The 19,974-nt window shown below is 36.8% G+C and overlaps 1 protein-coding gene across 1 annotated transcript in view; it reads right to left on the bottom strand.

The window, feature by feature from the left end:
- The window catches only part of BDP1 (B double prime 1, subunit of RNA polymerase III transcription initiation factor IIIB), an 89,553-nt gene that overhangs the window by 29,422 nt on the left and 40,157 nt on the right, over window positions 1–19,974 (bottom strand). Inside the window, 10 exon segments of the mRNA XM_044916889.1 lie at window positions 2,506–2,622; window positions 5,640–6,027; window positions 6,842–7,032; window positions 7,261–7,462; window positions 10,662–10,798; window positions 12,060–12,264; window positions 14,095–14,273; window positions 17,107–17,329; window positions 18,165–18,352; window positions 19,399–19,974. The exon segment at window positions 19,399–19,974 is cut by the window's right edge and continues 142 nt beyond it. Of these exon segments, the coding sequence (XP_044772824.1) occupies window positions 2,506–2,622; window positions 5,640–6,027; window positions 6,842–7,032; window positions 7,261–7,462; window positions 10,662–10,798; window positions 12,060–12,264; window positions 14,095–14,273; window positions 17,107–17,329; window positions 18,165–18,352; window positions 19,399–19,974 (2,406 nt within the window).

Here is a 19,974-nt window from a genome sequence, read left to right as displayed (position 1 = left end):
GGCCTGCTTCCCCCTCTCCCACTCCCCCTGCTTTTGTTCCCTCTCCCGCTATATCTATCTCTGTCAAATGAATAAATAAAATCTTAAAAAAAAAAAAAAAAGAAAAGAAAAAAGTCACCGAGACACACATACAGGGAGATCACCATGTGGCAATGGAGGCAAAAATTAGGAATGTGCTGCCACAAGCCAAGGAATGACAAGGACTGCTGACAACTGCCAGAAGGTAGGAGAAAGGCCTGAATGGTTTTTCCCTAAGAGCCTCCAGAAGGTGGCACCTTGATTTTGGAATTCTAGCCTCCACAACTATAAAAAAAAAATAACTTTCTGTAATTTTGAGCCACCTAGTTTGTGGAATTTTGTTACAGCAGCACTGAGAAACTAATACAGAAAGGCAGAAGTAAAACTGTCTCTATTCACGTCATGATCTTATATGTAGAAAATCCTAAGGAATCCACTAAAAAAAAAAAAAAAAAAAAAAACTATTAGAACTAAAGAGCTCACAATTCAGTACCAGTTAGTTTGTACATTTCAGAAGGCTTTTCACATTAACTGCCCATCTATATAATTTAGTTTGACATGATGTGTTTGTTTAAAACAATTACAGAGCATAAACCCATTAAGGATCTGGGGGAAGAGAAGAAGCTTAATGTAGAACTAAGCTTTTAAAGTATGTTTTAGGGGCGCCTGGGTGGCTCAGCTGGTTAAGCGACTGCCTTCAGCTCAGGTCATGATCCTGGCGTCCCAGGATCGAGTCCTGCATCGGGCTCCATGCTCAGCAGGGAGTCTGCTTCTCCCTCTGACCCTCCTCCCTCTCATGCTCTCTGTCTCTCATTCTTTCTCTCTCAAATAAATAAATAAAATCCTAAAAAAATAAATAAATAAAGTATGTTTTATTTTTTAATTCTGGTCTTGGTGCAAATGTTAGTTATGCCTTATTCATATCACAATTAGATCACTATGCTGTGACATGGTTTATATTCATGCTGCCCTAGATACTTTTGTAATTATTTGTTGCAAACTTGTAACTGTCCCTATTAACTTTCTTTTATGTAAGTACTTTATAAAAGTTTCTTAAACTTGTGCTTATTTAATTTTGAATAAAAGCTAAATTCATAAAAAAAAAAAAAAAGAACTAAAGAGTTCAGCAAAGTTGCAGTACACAAGACCAATATACAAAAATCAAATGTATTTTGGGGCACCTGGGTGGCTCAGTCGTTAAGCATCTGCCTTCAGCTCAGGTCATGATCCCGGGTCCTGGGATCGAGCCCCACATCGGGCTCCCTGCTCTGCGGGAAGCCTGCTTCTCCCTCTCCCACTCCCCCTGCTTGTGTTCCCTCTCTTGCTGTGTCTCTATCAAATAAACAAAAATCTTAAAAAAAAAAACCAATGTCAGTACAGAAACTTGTATACAAATATTTACAGCAGCGTTATTTATAATAGCCAAAAGATGGAAACAACCTAAATGTCCATGAACACATGAACAGATAAACAAAACGCAGTATTGTCTACATGGAGTGTTATGCAAACACAAAAAGAATGAAGTACTGATACATGCTAGAATGTGGATGAACCTTGAAAACAGTATGCTAAGTGAAAAAAGCCAGGCATAAAAGACCATATTGTATGGGTCAATTTATATGAAACATCCAGAACAGACAAACCTATAGAGACAAAAAGTAGATTACTGGTTACCTAACCCTGGGGAGGGCTGAGACGAAATGGGGAGGGCTGAGATGAAATGGGGAGCAACTGCTTTGGGACATAAGGTTTCTTTTAGAGGTGATGAAAATGCTCTAAAATTGACTGTCACAATGTTTGCACAGTATCTATAAATATACCAGAAACCAATGAATTGTACATTTTCAGTGGGTAACTTATTTGGTGTGTGAGCTATATCTTAATAAAGTTATTAAAAGGGGCACCTGGGTGGCTCAGTCGGTTAAGCATCTGCCTTCGACTCAGGTCATGATGCCAGGATCCTGGCATCAAGCCCCACATTGGGCTCTCTGCTCAGCGGGGAGTCCCCCTCTCCCCCTGTGCTCTCCCTCCCTCCCTCGTTCTCTCTCAAATAAATAAATAAAATGTTTTAAAAAAACAAAAAATTAAAAAAAAAATAAAGTTGTTGAAAAAGTATAATTCCCAAACTTCTTATCCAAAAACAAGAGAAATACTAACCAAATAAGGAAGAGTACCAAACAAAATGCAACTAAATATATTTTAAGTAATTTATATTTAATATAGATTTAATGCAACAGAACTTTAACATAAGTTTTTGAGGATCTTAAGAGTTATTCACGCGCACACACACAAAAATCAATGCTTTCCAAGTGAAATACAAAATCTATGGATTATTCACCAGTTTCTACTATTCATACTTACAGCTCCCTACATGAAAGAAATTAGGAAGAATGGCTTGTAAACTTAAAGCTTTCAAAATAAACCTCCATTCTTTTGAAAGTAAACAAAGAGTTAAAAACAAAACATATTACAATGGATGCTTACAACAGATAATGCCTTCAAATTTTCTTCTTGTTTCATCTCCTGAGTAGTCACATTTGTGTTTGAGAGTGGATGTTCAACAACAGCTATGCCTATATCTGGTACATTCACAGTTATTTCAAGCTGTCAAAATGAGAAGTTTCATTATTTCATTTTGGCATACTACAGTCAGTAAAACAAAATGACTAAGTAAAATAGAGTGTTAAACTGAATAAACAACCCACATTCATACACAATTAAAAACTGAAATACAGTAACTCGACATCAACTTGGCAAAGTAAAACATTTAAGCTTTTGGAGGGGTCTGTGATCCTTACAAATAGTAAATAGAATTTCCAAAGTAATCTTCTTAGTACCTAGCATTTCACTTTCTACTATCCCCATTTTGTCTCTATGTTCCCATAATTTCTCTCATCAATCTGTGAATATTTATGGAGTGCTTCCTAAAAACTAGGCTACAGATACAAGGGTACAAAGCTGAAAAAAGGCAAGTTTGGTCCCTGCCCTCAAGGAATTCACAATCTCACAGAAACAGACATGCAATTACCTAACTATACACCATCTTCAGTGCTGTAATAAAGATGAGTTGAAATCACTTTTAAAAGATTTACCATACATCCGCCCCTGCACCAAGGCAACTACCCTCTCCCACAACCCCATGATAGCCATGGCAATGGACATGTAAAAAAGTGAATTCATTCACATTTACTCATGTAGTAGTCTTTTTGGTCATAGATCCCTATAATCTGGGGACTAAAGGACTAAGATTTATCTCCTAGACCGTATACAAGACAATCTGGCTTCTAGTCCCTTATTTACAGAGAGGTAAGTATAAAAAACTATGATTCAATAGAAAGTGAGTGAACAGTCAAGTATGAAAATCTGCCTTCATGATATAATTACTATAGTAACACTTGTGCATTCTGTATCCGTTTTTTCAGAAGCAAATATTAGAGAAAAATCTTTGCTACTATCCTATAGGCCAGGGATGAATGAGAAAGTTAAAGTGACTTGAAAAAACAAAATATTTCCTGAAGAGTTGGGAATGGATGACAAATGGAACTACTGTAGATATTTGAAAGTTGGTTCTTTAAGGCACTATCCAGTTTCAAAGCTTTATTTTTTTTTAAAACAGCTTTATCGAGATAATGACTTACATACCAAGAATTCACCCATGTAAAGTGTGTAATTTGATGTTTTTGGAATATGCACAGATATGTGTAACCATCACCACAGTCACTTTTAGAACATTTTCGTCACTTCAAAAACGAACCCCATATCCATTAGTTATCACTCTCTTAACCCCTCATCTCCAAATCCCTAAGCCAAACCACTAATCTACTTTCTGTCTCTACAGATTTTCCTGTTTGAGACATTTCATATGAATGGATAATTATGTGATTATGTGATTCTTTTGCAACTGACTTCTTTCACTTAACAATGTGCCTTTCAACCAACGGAATTAGTAAAATACAAAACATACGGCTAAATGAATTCTCATGCAGTGTTAACCAGGTGTCCTTACAAAAAATTAACTTTCCTTTTGCATTTTCTTGGTTTAAAATAAAACGTAAATGCACTATCTTCAACTTTGAACTTTCAGTTATAAGAAATTTCATTTTGCATCATTTTTATTTAATTTCAACCATTCTAACTCATTAACTTTACATCATCTAGTATGTGATTATTAACAGTGAATAAATAAAGGTGGTTGTGGACTTCCATTCATCATAAATGTGAAGTTATCAATAATCCATTAATTCTGGATTCAACATTACTTGAATTGGTTTAAGTTTCCTACTTCTTTTGTTATTATCATCACTACTACCTCAGTTAATTCCTAATTCTGTTGCAAATGACTCAGAAACAATCACAAATGCTTAATACAAAAGAGATGCAGTTGTGCTGCTTTTTAAGCCAAGTAAATTACTGAAAATTGAGGCAGAAACAAAGCTGGCATACTAGACCAAGAGGCAAAAAAGGAGCTCTTATAACAAAGTAAGTTGAAATATTATGTTCTTCCACCTCCTATCCATTAGGATGGCTATTCTGAAAAAAAAATAAAAGGGCTGGTAAGACTGTGGAGAAATCAGAACCCTTGTACACCACTGATAGGAAGGTAAAATGATACAACTGCTATGGAAACAGTATGGCGGTTTTTCAAAATAGTAAAAATTGGTGTACAATTTACCATATAATTCAGTGACTCCACTTCTAGGTATATCCACAAAAGAATTGAAAACAGGGTTTAGAAGAGGTATTTGTACACCCATGTTTCATAGCAGCACTCTCTGCAATAATAGCCAAAAGGTGGCAGCAACCCAACTGTCCACTGACAGATGAAAAGATAAACAAAATGTGGTATAGCTACATGATTAAATACTATTCAACCTTAAAAAAAGACCATTCCAACATATGCTTCAATATGGATGAACCCTAAAAACTTTATACTCAATAAGCCAGTCACAATGAGGACAGATACTGTATGATTCCAGTTACATGAGTAATTACCTAGAGTAATCCCATAAAGACGAAAGTAGAATGGTGTTTGCCATAGGCAAGAGGGGAGGAGGTAATGGGAAACTATCATTTAATGGGTACAGTTTTAGTTCTGCAAGACGAAAAAAGTTCTGTGGATGGACGGTGGTGATGGTGTAGCACAACAATATGAATGCACTTAATGTCGCTGAACTACACTTAAAATGGCCAAGATAATAAATTTTACGTGTATTTTACCAAAATTTTTAAAAAGAAAAAAAAATTTTTAAATGTCCCTTCTACATTCTCTACTAACCAGCCTCAGCCTATCAGAGAGTTAACAGAAAACACCTGCCAAAATTAAAAAGAAAAATTAATCAGAAAGTAGATTAAGCAGCCTCCACATACAAATGAAATTAGATTTCCATCCTTATTATTACAATGACTACCTCATGGTGGGCCTGGGTCATAGAGGTTAAATAATCACAGGAGGCTCCTTCTACTGATTCCTTCAGATATCCCTCAGGCCTCAAACAAACTACATTTGGTAGAGGCTATTCACAGAACGAACCTTTCAAATCTTAATAATCACTAAGAAGAAACAATGATACACTAAAAGAAAAAAACAAGACAGAGTTCTCAGAATTCAAAAAACAAACTACCTCTTCCATCGTTTCCTCGATCTGAGCAGAAACAGGTTCGGGAGACCTGAGACCAATGGGAACAAACACTGGAGCTTTGTTTACTTCTTCTGGAGCAAGATGGTAACTTTCGTCTTCATAATCAGGCTCAAAATCTTCATCATCATCTTCATCTTCTTCCTGCGAAGCCCGAAGAGTCACCAGCGTGGCCTTGGAAGCTCGAGGTTCCTTCTTAGAGGTCTTACTTCGAACTCGTTTTGATCCACGCCCTCTGGTGACACTTGGTTTCATCTTGCGATGCATTCTCCTCCCGCTATGATCCACCTCACACTCAGAAGCAGAAGAGACAGTTGCTCTTCGATCCAGACCAATTTTAGAGTAATTTGATTCTTTTAACAGCTGTGGAGAGCTGGATGTTTAATCAAAATAACAATTTAGTCATTACATGCACAAGGAGGATATTTTAATGAAACCGAAATTTCAGAATGAAATCAAACTTCAAGCCATTAAAATGAAAATGACCACAACCCATAATGTTAAAAACTTACTCTGTGAAATGAAGAAAGAAATGTACTATTACTACTAGTTTCTTATTCAGAGTTCATTCTTAGTTATCTACCTACAAATTTTTCAGAGTAAGTTAATTCTGGGCCATTTTTTCCCTTGCTATTTAAGTGAAAATGAGATACAAGACTGGGAGTTATTAGAAGAAAATGAGAAAAGGAAAATGGTCCAGTAAAACAAAATGAGCTCAAAAAGAAGTGATACTACTGGGTAAACAGACTAGGTTAAAATAAAGAAAGGAAGGCAAAAAATCCATCAGAACAATGTTGTTTTCTAGAACTTAAGTTCTTTTCCACTCTCCTTAAAAACTATAGAACATGAGTACCCTTCAGTTGTATTTGTGACCCCACTTGAACTAGCACTTTAATTATTTAGGTAATAGATACTACTTTTTGGTCAGGCTTCTGCTCATGTCTAATATACTCAACATCCAGAAATTTTAACTGTAGGAAAGAAAAATCTTCCTAAGAACATCAGTAAAAGGTAAACTTTAGTAAATAAAAATCCTAAGTGGGAAAGGAACAGACCTGTAATTAACAAACAATCTACACTTCTGTTAACAAACCATCTTTTTACTCTACAAATAAGTTATGGCAGGACATCCATAATAGGTTATTTTTATTTCTTATTCTGAAAGTATTTGTTAAATAAAACTTTACCTTGATAGTTTACTGAGACACTGCTCTTCAGCAACTGAAGACACAGATTTATCCCCTACAGTTTTTTCTCCAACGCTTCCTGATGGTCCAACTTCTGAATGAGCATTGTTTTTGGCCAAACTAGCCTCTGTGGAATCTACACAATCTTTTCTTGCTGAAACCTCCAAAGATGTCAGAAACTCAGCCTTTTCCTTAAATTTAAGAAGAAACAGCTAATATTACCCTGGAAACACACACACACACACACACACACACACACACACAGACTGGTTTCTAACTTTTTATAATACTAGAAAGTCACTCAATTTTTATAAAATTGGTTACAGTACAAAAGACAAAACTGTATTTTTTAAAATTCTCTCCTTCATGATCTTGACAAAACAGAGCCCATTGAGAAAAAGTGTTTTTTTCAAACTTACTTTTTGAAGGAGATGAGTGTCAGAATCTCCTGGCTGCAGCAAATTATCTTCTGGCTTCCTTGCCTCACTCTGATCTGCTCTGTCTTTTTCTATGCCTGGTTCCTCTTTCTTACCATGTGCTCTTCCCAAATTTGGCTTAGCCTTTTGGAATTGCCTTCTTACCAAATGTGCTGGACTAGGAACAGACCTTTTAGGTTCATGTCTAGAATGAAGTACAAATCATGATGAAAAACCAAAATCAGAATTCCTTATTGATAGAACAGCTGTTACATCAAATAATTTGAACACAAACCAATACTATGTTCAAAGGACTATATATAAATTGGCTTTAAAACCAAACACATAAAATAAAACCACACATGCTGATAAAAAGAATGTAAAAGCTTTTAAAATTTCCATTTTCTGGACAGTCTGGAAAATAGTTTTCGGTAATATTAATCTTTTTTTACTTTATTCATTGATTCTGGTGTGTAGTGTCATGGTACCTGAAGTAATTTTCAGAGTGATAACTAGATACCAAAAAAAATGCCAGTAGTTGAACCTGGATTTCATAATGGTACTTTAAACAAATATCTTCAACTGGGCTCTGAAGCATGAACAAATATACAATGGTCACAACATCCTTGGTCCTTCTGGTTCAAGACCAGACTTAAAAGCCAGAGTCCGTTCTCCCATCACAGACCTGTCAGTTTATGGAAAGGGTTTACTGACAGCCAGTGTCATAGGATCTCAATATAATGATTGTGTATCTGCCAAATCAGAAAAAGACAAGGTTTAACGTTCAACAGAGTAGGTATAGCTCCCAAGACAACCCCTGAAGAGCTATCTTAAATTTTCCTGGAAAATATTTTAATAACTGGCAAGGATCTGAATTCTGAATTGGGAAGTTTAAAACTAATATAAACCTGGATATTATAAAGAAAATTAGGTATATAAGTATCTATCAGGAGTTCTCTGAAAGATCTATATTAAAGACTAATCTTAAGTAATATTTCTAATAAATTACTTAGTTACATTTCCAAATGTTCCAACTCTGCTAAGCTCTTCTGGCAGCGAAACACCAAAGAAGTTCACAGGAAATCCTAACAAGGTTATGATGCTGGCTAAATACATTCCAATGTAGGCCAATGTATTTAGGAAAATAGATTATATTTAATGTAAGCTATTTACAGTCAAGTGTGATTATACAAAAGCAAGTAAAAATAAAATACATATATAAACCTAACGTGCTACTTGAGTCAAAAAGAGACAAGACAATACTGGACTTAGAAATAATCTAATTTTTTTTTTTTTAAGATTTTATTTATTTATTTGAGAGAGAGAGAATGAGAGGGAGCACATGAGACGGGGGAGGGTCAGAGGGAGAAGCAGACTCCCTGCCGAGCAGGGAGCCCCATGCGGGACTCGATCCAGGGACTCCAGGATCATGACCTGAGCCGAAGGCAGTCGCTTAACCAACTGAGCCACCCAGGCGCCCAGAAATAATCTAATTTTAAAACTATAAAGATTTTTACTCTGAAGAAAGTATCACTCATGATAAAGTGAACAGCTGGAATAAATTTCATGAATAGAAAAAGGTTTTTCAAAAGAAAAAAAGGAGGGGTAGGGTGGGGTGGAGCGTGGGTCTCCATAAAGAAATTAAAAGTTTGAGGGGCACCTGGGTAGCTCAGTTGGTTGGGCGGCTGCTTTCGGCTCAGGTCATTATCCCAGGGTCCGGGGATCAAGCCCCACATCGGGCTCCCTGCTCAGCAGAGAGCCTGCTTCTCCCTTTCCCTCTGCCTGCCGCTCTGCCTACTTGTGCTATCTCTCTGCCAAATAAATAAATTTTAAAAAATCTTTAAAAAAAAAAGAAATTAAAAGTTTAATTTCTCTCATGAAAAACACAAAAGTTCAGCATAAAATCTCTTGAAACATGTAAAGTTTCTTTCATTCAGGAAGGTCTGCTTATATAACTACACAAATCTGCTAGTCTGAAAGTCATAAATCCTGAAAACTTAAGTTTAAAAACTAATTTGCCAATGTTATTTTGAACAAGCCATTCCAATCCTCTTGGTCTAGCTAGTCAATTATAAATGAGAGCATTAGGAAAGGCTGACCTTGAAGGTCACTAGTCTTTAAAGGCTCAGTAGAATCAAAATCAAATTCCTTACAATGGTCCTATATAATCTGCCATTCTCCCTGGTCAGCCTTTACCCTTTCCTACATCTGCTACTCCCTCTCTTTCCCCGTTTCATACTAGCACCCTTCACTGTTCCTCAAACAAGCCAGGCATGCTCTTTCCTTAAGTACTTTCGAGCTGCTGTTCCCTCTCCCCTTAAACATCCCCTGGGCCTGCTGTTCCTTCACTTTTGGGTCTTCTCTCTAGTGGTACCCTTGCAATGAAGCAGTCTTAGATCACTGCTAATCAAAATGTAGTATTAAGGTGCCTGGGTGGCTCAGTTTCGGCTCAGATCATGATTTCAGGGCCATGAGATCGAGGCCTGCATGGGGCTTGGTGCTCAGAGGGGAGAATGCTTGAGATTCTCTCTCCCTCTCCCTCTGCCCCTCTCCCTGCTCACTCACACACATGCACCTATATGGGCTTGCTCTCGCTCTAAAATAAATCTTTTTTTTAAAAAAAGTAGTATCAGTAATAATAAAGCAGATTATAAGTAATAAATAAAAGTGGTAGAGTACTGAAGTATCTTCACCTTTCTAGTCTAACTCATTTAAAAGATACTATTCTTAGCATTTGGTTTGGGACACAATTCTAAATATAGCATATACTAAGTACCTGGTAGCAATTCCTATATATGAATTTTAGTCAATAGGATATAAATTTCTAAATATACAAAGAACTTAAGAACTTCTGTCTAGTATTAAATTTTGGTTTTGTTTTGTTTTGTTTTTTAAATTTTATTTATTTATTTGACAGTGAGAGAGAGAGCACAAGTAGGCTGAACAGTAGAGGGAGAGGGAAAAGTAGACTCCCCACCGAGCAGGGAGCCTGACGCGGGGCTGGATCCCTGGATCCTGGGATCATGACCTGAGCCGAAGGCAGATGTTTAACCATCTGAGCCACCCAGGTGCCCCTAAATTTAGTTTTAAAATAAAAAATGAGGAGGCTCACCAAACTTTGAGGAGAAACTATAAATTAAGAGAGTATCAATCATGCAATTCTTACAGCATTTAAAGAAGCATATTTAAAATATTCTATTTCATAATTACTGCTTTATCCTTCCACAAACTTTTTTTTTTTAAAGATTTTATTTATTTGACAGAGAGAGATACAGCGAGAGAGGGAACACAAGCTTAACGACTGAGCCACCCAGGCGCCCCTTCCACAAACTTTTCTTGATGTCAAGTTATCCAAACTTTATCTTTAGAAAGTTTTACACTTTTCTGATTAAAAGCAAACTCACCTCATCTTTTCATCTAAAACATTTATTTTGTTAAGATGAAGAGGTTCTACAAGAACCATGTGACTCTGGTTTTCATACTGTGACTCTGAAACTTTGGAGGATACAACTTCAATTTCAGTTCCAATTAGAGAATTTGGCTAAAATGACAAAAGAAAAGTAGCATTTTTTTAAAATAACTGAACACACCTCCTAAAATATTTCAATCATTTAAAAGGTATTGAGTTCTTCAAAAGTAAGAGTCAAACTAGGTATGCAATGTTCACGTTTTGCTGTCCAAAATAAAACTAATTCGGAGAAAGTTTCAATTATTGCAATTATTATGTTTACAGAACACTTTAAAAACCAAATAATTATCTGTTATGAACACGCACCGCCCCCCCCCCCCCCCACCAAAAAAGTTTAATGATTTTTTCCCAAAAAGTCTAATGATTTCTTCTGGGGATAGGGATGTTTCAAACAAGGATTACAATCGCTTTCAATCTAGATTTTCCCTTGGTAGACAGAGAAACAGAAGGACAAAGAAACAAGATCTGTTGAAAAGGGCATTACACTACTTAGATTTATACCAAAAGATACATCAATAAAAGATTGGTTAAACTGTCAAACAGCAGAATGTTATGCAACAATGAAAAATGATGTATCTCCATACTTCTTGACATATAAAAAGTCACTTAATAAGTAAAAATAAGTCACAAAATAACATGTACACAATGACTTTACTATTTAAAAAAATTATTTTATGGGGGCGCCTGAGTGGCTCAGTCGTTATGTGTCTGCCTTCGGCTCAGGTCATGATCCCAGGGTCCTGGGATCGAGCCCCGCATCGGGCTCCTTGCTCCGCGGGAAGCCTGCTTCTCCCTCTCCCACTCCCCCTGCTTGTGTTCCCTCTCTTGCTGTGTCTCTCTCTGTCAAAAAATGAATAAAATCTTTAAAAAAAAAAAAAAATTATTTTATGTTTCAGTAATCTCTACACCCTTTGTGGGGTTTGAACTTACAACCTGAAGATCAAGAGCTGCATGCTCTACCACCTGAGCCAGCCAGGTGCCCCAGAGATTTTATTATTTAAGTTTACATAAGTGTACACACATGCATGCATGGATATACCCAGTAAGATATGTCAGAAGGTTTTCAGTAGTTACCTCAAGGTAATAAGACTGGAGTAGTCATTATGATATTTTGTATTAATTGAATATTTTCATAATGAATACGTACAATTAGTTAGGGAAAAAAAACTATTTTCAATTAAAAAAAATCCAGAATGGTAAATCTAGAACAGAACTAGATATGTTACATGTTCATTGATGAGAGTGTCAGATGCCTATATTCTAAACCCAGTCTGAGCTGTCATTTCATATTTTAACATGCATTAAAAGGCTCAATTACATAACAGTAACTCACCAGAGTCAAGAACTTTTTAGTTTCATCTTTTTGTACTATCGTTCTTTCTTCCTTAATTATGCCTTCAGCTTCACCTTTTTCTATTTGCCTCTGTCCAGTCTTTCTTATGTTTGGTCTGGGTCTCTGAAATCGGCTCCTTACTGTTTGAGCAGTTGGGATAACACTTTCCTTCACTTCTTGCTGCAAAGTGTTTGTTTTATGAGCCCTAGAAGAGAGGACAAAGAGAAAGAGAGGGAACTGGACTGTAAAAAGATGAAAACTACTGTAAAGACATAAAAATTGAACCTTCTCTAACAAACTATAAAAAAATTTTGTATCATTTGAGGAAAATCAAATTACTTTGATGATGAATATATATTTTTTTTTTAAGATTTTTTAATTTATTTATTCATGACAGACAGAGAGAGAGAGAGAGAGAGAGGCAGAGGGAGAAGCAGGCTCCCAAGGAGCAGGGAGCCCGATGCGGGACTCGATCCCAGGACCCTGAGATCATGACCTGAGCCGAAGGCAGACGCTTAACCATCTGAGCCACCCAGGCGCCCTTCTTTTATTTTTAAAAAAATAGCTATTGGGGCACCTGGGTGGCTCAGTCATTCGTTAAGTGTCTGCCTTCAGCTCAGGTCATGATCCCAGGATCCTGGGATAAAGCCCTGCATCGGGCTCCCTGCTCAGCAGGAAGCCTGCTTCTCCCTCTCCCACTCCCACTGCTTGTGTTCCCTCTCTCGCTGTCTCTCTGTCAAATAAATAAATAAATTCTTTTTTTAAAAAAAGAGCTATTTTAATCATCAAAAGGTAATGAATTTAAATAAGGGACCTAGAAGATTCAAATTCATGGAGACAGAAAGTACAAAGGTAGTTGCCAGGGAATGAAAGAGGGGAATGGGGTGGTCTTGTTAATGGGTGAAGTTTCAGTTGGGAAGATGAAAAAGTTCTGGAGATATATGTGGTAACTGTTGCAAAACAATGTGAATGCACATTCTTGTGAATGTGCATTAATGCCACTAGACCATATACATAAAAAATGGTTAAAACAGTAAATAAGTCTTCTACTACAATTTTTTTTGTAAAGATTTTATCTATTTATTTGACAGAGAGAACACAAGCAGGGGGAGTGGCAGGCAGAGGGAGAGGAAGAAGCAGACTCCCCACTGAGCAGGGAACCCAAAGTGGGGCTCCATCCCAGGACCCCGGGATCATGACCTGAGCTAAAGGCAGACGCTTAACTGACTGAGCCACCAGGTGCCCTTCTACTATAGTTTTTAAGAAGATAATGAATACAATCTTTATATACATGTATTTTTAAATGCAATGGTTTGTATAAAACCTTAAGCAGCTAATAGTGAATACAAGCAGGCAAGCATTAAAAGGTGTTAACTCAATGTGATTTTCTATTTTAGGCAGTCTGACACATGAATAAAAATAAAACCTGTATTCTTGGGGCGCCCTGGGTGGCATAGTTGGTTAAGCATCATACTCTTGGTTTCGGCTCAGGTCATGATGTCAGGGTCATGAGATCAAACCCTGCATAGGGCTGTGTGCTCAGCGTGGAGTCTGGTTAAGACTCTCTCTCCCTCTCCCTCTGCCCTCCTCCCTGAGCACTCTCTCCCCCTCTCTCAAATAAATAAATAAATAAATCTTTTTTAAAATAATAAAAAAGAGGGCGCCTGGGTGGCTCAGTTGTTAAACGTCTGCCTTCGGCTCAGGTCATGATCCCAGGGTCCTGCAATCGAGCCCCACATCAGGCTCCCTGCTCAGCGGAAAGCCTGCTTCTCTCTCTGCTTGCTGCTCCCCCTGCTCTCTCGCTGTGTCTCTGTCAAAATAAATAAATAAAATCTTAAAAATAAATAAATAAATAAATAAAAATAATACAAAACATAAAAATAAACCAAGTATTCTTGGTATTCACTTTTAAAATACATTAACACATCTTAGTAACAATGAAGAAATACTTGAAAGAATTCTCTCATATTTTAGATTTTCCTTTTTTTTAAAATATAAATATATTTTATATTTTCAAAGAAGTATCACTGTTTACCCCGTAGAAACAACTAATTCCTTTTCCTGGGCCTGTGTAGGCTGAGACATCTCTTTAGGATCACAAGAACTCGAAGGTGAAAGGTCCTTTTCAGTCTGTATACATGGTAATATTACAGACTCCTCCTCCCTGTGACCTGATGTGTCTTTTTCTCTTGATGTCATTAGGGAAGCCACACCCTAAAAGGCAAATAAGAAAAATTTCACCGAGGGTTGATAAAAGTATAGGGAAACAGGAACTTTCATACACTATCAGCAAAATAAATTGGTAAAGTCTCTGTAGAGGACAACAGAATGGTATCTACCAAAAATTTTAATTCTCAGCAAATTTACTTCTAGAAATGTATCTTACAAAAATACTCAAGTAAGTATATGGAAAAGTACATACAAAGATATTTATTATACCCATTTAATAGCTCCCCCAAAAAGCAAGAACAAAATCAAAACACTGGGAACAAGACAAACCTATTGTAGGGTATTGAATAAATTATAACTTGTTTATAATGGAACAGTCCAGAGCCATTTAGAAGATAAATCTGTATATGCTGATCCAAAAATATGTTCACAATATTATGTTAAGTGAAAAAATGAGAAGGCAAGTTATAACGCCATTTTTGGAAAACAATGAAAATACCCACACATTATTTATATAAATAAGTATCTATACATAAAAGGCTGGGTGGATATATTCAAAATAACTACATGACTGATTAACTTGGGAGGTAGAAATGAGACATTATAATGGACTCTCACTTTTTAGATTACATATTTTTTCAATGTGAAATTTTTATAATCAGATAGATAATCAATAAAAAAAGATAATACCTTTTTAAAATATAAGATCAGGCAGAAAAAGTACAAATTTTCAAGCATTGTAAGAACTAACCTATTTTATCTTATTTATTTGTTTTTAAGTGGGCTCCACACGGCTTGAACTCACGACCCTGAGATCAAGACCTGAGCCAAAAATCAAGAGTTGGACACTTAACCAACTGTGCCACCCAGGCACCCCAGAACTAAGCTATCTTAAAGCATAAAAGAAGGGGCACCTGGGTGTCTCAGTTGGTTAAGAATCTGCCTTCGGCTCAGGTCATGATCCTGGAGTCCCAGGATCGAGCCCCGCATCGGGCTCCCTGCTCAGTGGGGAATCTACTTCTCCCTCTGACCCTCCCCCCTTCATGCTCTCTTTCTCTCTCAAATAAATAAAATCTTTAAAAAAAAAAATAAAACATAAAAGAAGAATTTTAATCCAAAATTGACTTTTTAAAAAATACATCATTTTATTAATTTTTATGAACTTGTCTTTATTATTATTGAAGTATAGTTGATATACAATGTTTTATTAGTTTTATATGTACAACACAGTGATTCAACAATTATATACATCACTCAGTATTCACCATGGTAAGTATAGTCACTACCTATAACCACACATTACCATATTATTAACTATATTCCCTATGCTGTACTTTTTATCTCTGTTACTTATTTCATGACTGAAAGTTTGTGCTTCTTAAAGATTTTATTTTTGGGCGGCTGGGTGGCTCAGATGGTTAAGTGTCTGCCTTCGGCTCAGGTCATGATCCCAGGGTCCTGGGATCGAGTCCCACATCGGGCTCCCTGCTCCTTGGGAGCCTGCTTCTCTCTCTCTCTCTCTCTCTGTCTCTCATGAATAAATAAATAAAATCTTTAAAAAAAAAAAAAAAAGATTTTATTTTTAAGTAATCTCTACACCCAACGTGAGGTTCGAACTTACAATCCCAAGATCAAGAGTTGCATGGTCTACCAACTAAGCCAGCCAGGGGCCCTGGGAAGTTTGTACCTCTTAATCAATCCCCTTTTCCTATTTCCCCCAATTCCCCACCCCCTTCTCCTCTGGTAACCACCAATTTGTTCTCTGTATTTGAGTCTGTTCTTTTTTTGTTTTGTTTTATTTTTCAGATTCCATGTGTACGGGAAATTATATGGTATTTGTCTTTCTCTGTCTGACTTACTTCTCTTAGCATAGTATTTCACTTGGCAAAATGGACTTCTAGGCCCATCCATGTTACTGTAAATGGCAACATCTCATTCTTTTTTATGGCTGGGTAATATTCCATTGTATATATATATAACTCATCTTCTTTATCCATTCATCTATTGGTGGGCACTTTGGTTGCTTTCCTATCTTCCCTATTGTAAATAATGCTATGATAAACATAAGGGTGCATCCATCTTTTGGAATTCTTTGGGTAAATACTCACTACTAGAATTACTGGATATAGTAATTCTTTTTTTATTTTTTGAGGACCCTCCATACTGTTTTCCACGGTGGTTGCACCAATTTACATTCCCACCAACAGCACATGAGGGTTCCTTTCTCTCTACATCCTTACCAACACTTGCTATTTCGTCTTTTTGACTAGTTATTCTGCCTGGTGGGAGGTGACAGCTCATTGTGGTTTTGATTTGCATTTTGCTGATGATTAGTGATACTGAGCATCTCTTCATGTACCTGTTGCCCACCTGTATGGCCAAAAAAGTACTTTTATATTTAGAACACTCAACTTACGAGTGTTAACTTTTCCATTCAACATTTTTGATATATCACACAATCTTAATTTGTTATGGACCAAGTTAACAAAGTAAATAAAACATCTCCTTTAACTCCTATCAAGCTTTTAACTTTTTAATGCACCTTAACAACAAAGTAAAACAAAGAATGACTATCAAACTCATTTTTTCTGTGAAGAAACTAGCTGCATCATTTGGCTATGGTCACACGATGAATAAAGGTCAGAACTTAGATCCCAGGACTCTTAAATTCCTTTCCATGACATACTTGCCCATCATGAGAGAGACAAGATTCTTACAAAACCACATGGAACAGTGAGGCACAGTAAGTATAACAAGACTAATACCACATGCAGTAGAAATTATATGAGAAAATATCTGTTAAATGTTAACCCCAGCTGTTTTACTTTAATAATCATAATAGCTAAAACAAAGAACATCCACCTTGAATAGCACTCACATGTTGAGAAGGGAGAGTGTTTATCTGTTCACTGCTCTGCTGTACCACAATAGTCTCAGTATTATCAGTTTCCAATTTCTTCCCAGATACGTATTTTTCTGCTACTGTAGTCTCTCTCTTTAAAGTTGCTCTTGCTAAGTTTGGTTTTGGTCTTTTGAATCGACTTCTCATAAAAGGTGCTGGTTTAACTTCAAGTGGCTTCTGCTCTTGAGGAAGAAATTTGCTTTTGGAAAAAGGATTATCGAACATTAGAAAGAGTTGAAGGGACGATAAGAACAGAGTCTTAGGACAACTTGAGAAATTGGCAGTAAATATTAAATCTAATTTTTTTTAAGATTTTATTTATTTATTTGACAGAGAGATAGCAAGAGCAGGAACACAAGCAGAGGGAGTGGGAGAGGGAGAAGCAGACTTCCTAATAAGCAGGGAGCCCAATGTGGGGCTTGACCCCAGGACCCTGGGATCATGACCTGAGCCGAAGGCAGATGCTTAACAAACGAGCCACCCAGGTGCCCCTAAATCTAATTCTTAACAGGAAAACAAATTGGACTATTTGGTAGATCCTAAAAAATATGAGGAGTACAAATGAAGTATAAGCCTATCATCTGTGCAGAGAGAAAATACAGGTTCTCACACCCATATTGACTTAGGAATATGTGTTACATACAATTCTGATGTTAGTAATTCTCTCAATCTACTGTCACAACGACCTCAAAATTCTCTCCAAACATCCCAAAGCTTAAAATCTGTAACACTATGCTAGAGATGATATGTCTTGAAACCTTACTGATAATGTGATAATATAACTTTAGATGCTTTGTCTTGGGCGCATGGGTGGCTCAGTCAGTTGAGCATCTGCCTTTGGCTCAGGTCATGATCCCAGGGTCCTGGGATCAAGCCCCACATCGGGCTCCCTGCTCAGCAAGAGGCCTGCTTCTTCCTCTTCTTACCCTCTCCCTGCTCTTGCTCACTCTCTAATAAAAATCTTTAAAAAAAAAATCAAACTTTAAAAAATAGATGCTTTGTCTTTAAAAGCACATAGACCAATATACTTGTACCTTAAATTAATATCTGAAAACTGCTCTGGAACATCTGGAGACAGCATCCCCTGGTCTTCTGTTTTATCAGGTTCAGAAGTCTGCAAAGAAGTCTTCAAACAACTCAAGTGACCTGACAGTTCCTTTTCAGAATTCCTTTTTTCTTCTTCAGGTGTACACACCATGGATAGTACTTCACTGCTAACGTTCTGGAGGAATAGTCACAGGAAATCAACCACAGTAAATCAGCACAAATGGATAATGTCACAACTGTGTGAACTTAAAGTAACTAGAAACTTTTGGGTTTTTAAAGATTTTATTTTTAGGTAATCTGTACACCTAACGTGCAGCTCAAACCTACAACCCCAAAATCAAGAGTCACATGGTAAAAAAAAAAAAAAAAAGTCACATGATCCCCCAACTGAGCCAGCAAAGCAACCCCACTGGAAATATTTAATAAATTTTAGTGGCACCTGGGTGGTCAGTCACCTGGACGTCCAACTCTCGATTTCAGCTCAGGTCATGATTTCGGGGGTGTGGGATCACGCCCCACATTGGGCTTTGTGCTGACCATGGAGCATGCCTTAGATTCTTTCACTCTCTCCCTCTGTCCCTACAACATTCGCACTCTCTCTCACTCTCTTTCTAAAATAAAACTTAAAAATTTAAAAACAAAGAAAAAAGAAAATTTAAAGTGGAGTGGGGGTGGGGGGCACCTGGATGGCTCAGTCAGTTAAGCATCCAACTCTTGGTTTCAGCTCATGATCTCAGGGTTCTAAGATTGAGCCCTATGTCGAGCTCCACGCTCAGTGCAGAGTCTGCTTGGGATTGTCTCTCTCTAAATAAATAAATAATCTAAAAAAAATAAAAATAAAAATAAAAGTGGAGTGGGACAGGAAATAAAAACTGAGAAAGACATTTGGTCGAAAGAAATAATTCTAATGCATGTTCATACTAGAGTTAGCACTAACTCAGTCCAATTCCCTACACTCCTTTTAGCTAAGAATAACTTCAAACTGACACTAAGAATGGTAACTTATCCACAATTAAATATTTTTTAAGTTTTTTTTTTTTAAAAATGCATAGTTTCTTTAAGGTCCTAAAACACTGAATTTACGGCTGGGAAAGACTTTAAGCTTTTAGAGATTTTAAATGTTATGGGATTTAAGAGCAATAATCACGGTTTTTATTTTGATAATTTTTCTCTGAAAAAATGTTCAAAAACAGTTTTTCTAAAGAACAGAAAAAGACATACTTTGATATTTAGTGAAGGCATAGTGCTGCAGCAACTACTACTGCTCTGCATTAAATCTGTGTCCATTTGTCTTGAGGTCCCAGCCTCTTCTTCTCCATTTTTCCTTAGAGAAATGTCTATTTTTCCAGTTTTTTCCAAATCTGCAGCCATTTCTTCAGGAGAATTAATCTCTTCTGATCTGCTTTTCTTCAGGGAAATGTCTCCTCCAGTTTCTTTTGATTCCGCCTCCGTTTCTTCAGTAGCAGTCGTCTTTCCTGATACCTCTTCCATCACAGAAAGGTCTCTTTCTCCAGTTTCTTTAAAATCAATCTCCCTTTCCCCTATGGCACTGATCCCCACTAGTACCTTTTCCCTCAGGGAAGTTCCTTTTTCAATTTCTTTCCAATCTGTCTCCATTTCACCCTGAGTCTTGACCTGTGGGGCCTTTCCTTCTGTGTCTATTTCTCTTCTTTCAGTTTCTTCCAAATGTGTTTCTCTGTCCTCAGTAGCATCAACCATCTCTGGTACATTTTCCCTTACAGAAACCTCGCTTCCAGTTTCTTCTAAACCTGTTTCTACTTCATCTGTAGTGCTGAC

Source organism: Neomonachus schauinslandi, chromosome 7, assembly GCF_002201575.2.
Source record: "Neomonachus schauinslandi chromosome 7, ASM220157v2, whole genome shotgun sequence".
Lineage (NCBI taxonomy): Eukaryota > Metazoa > Chordata > Mammalia > Carnivora > Phocidae > Neomonachus > Neomonachus schauinslandi.
This window is presented reverse-complemented; position numbering and strand designations above follow the sequence as displayed.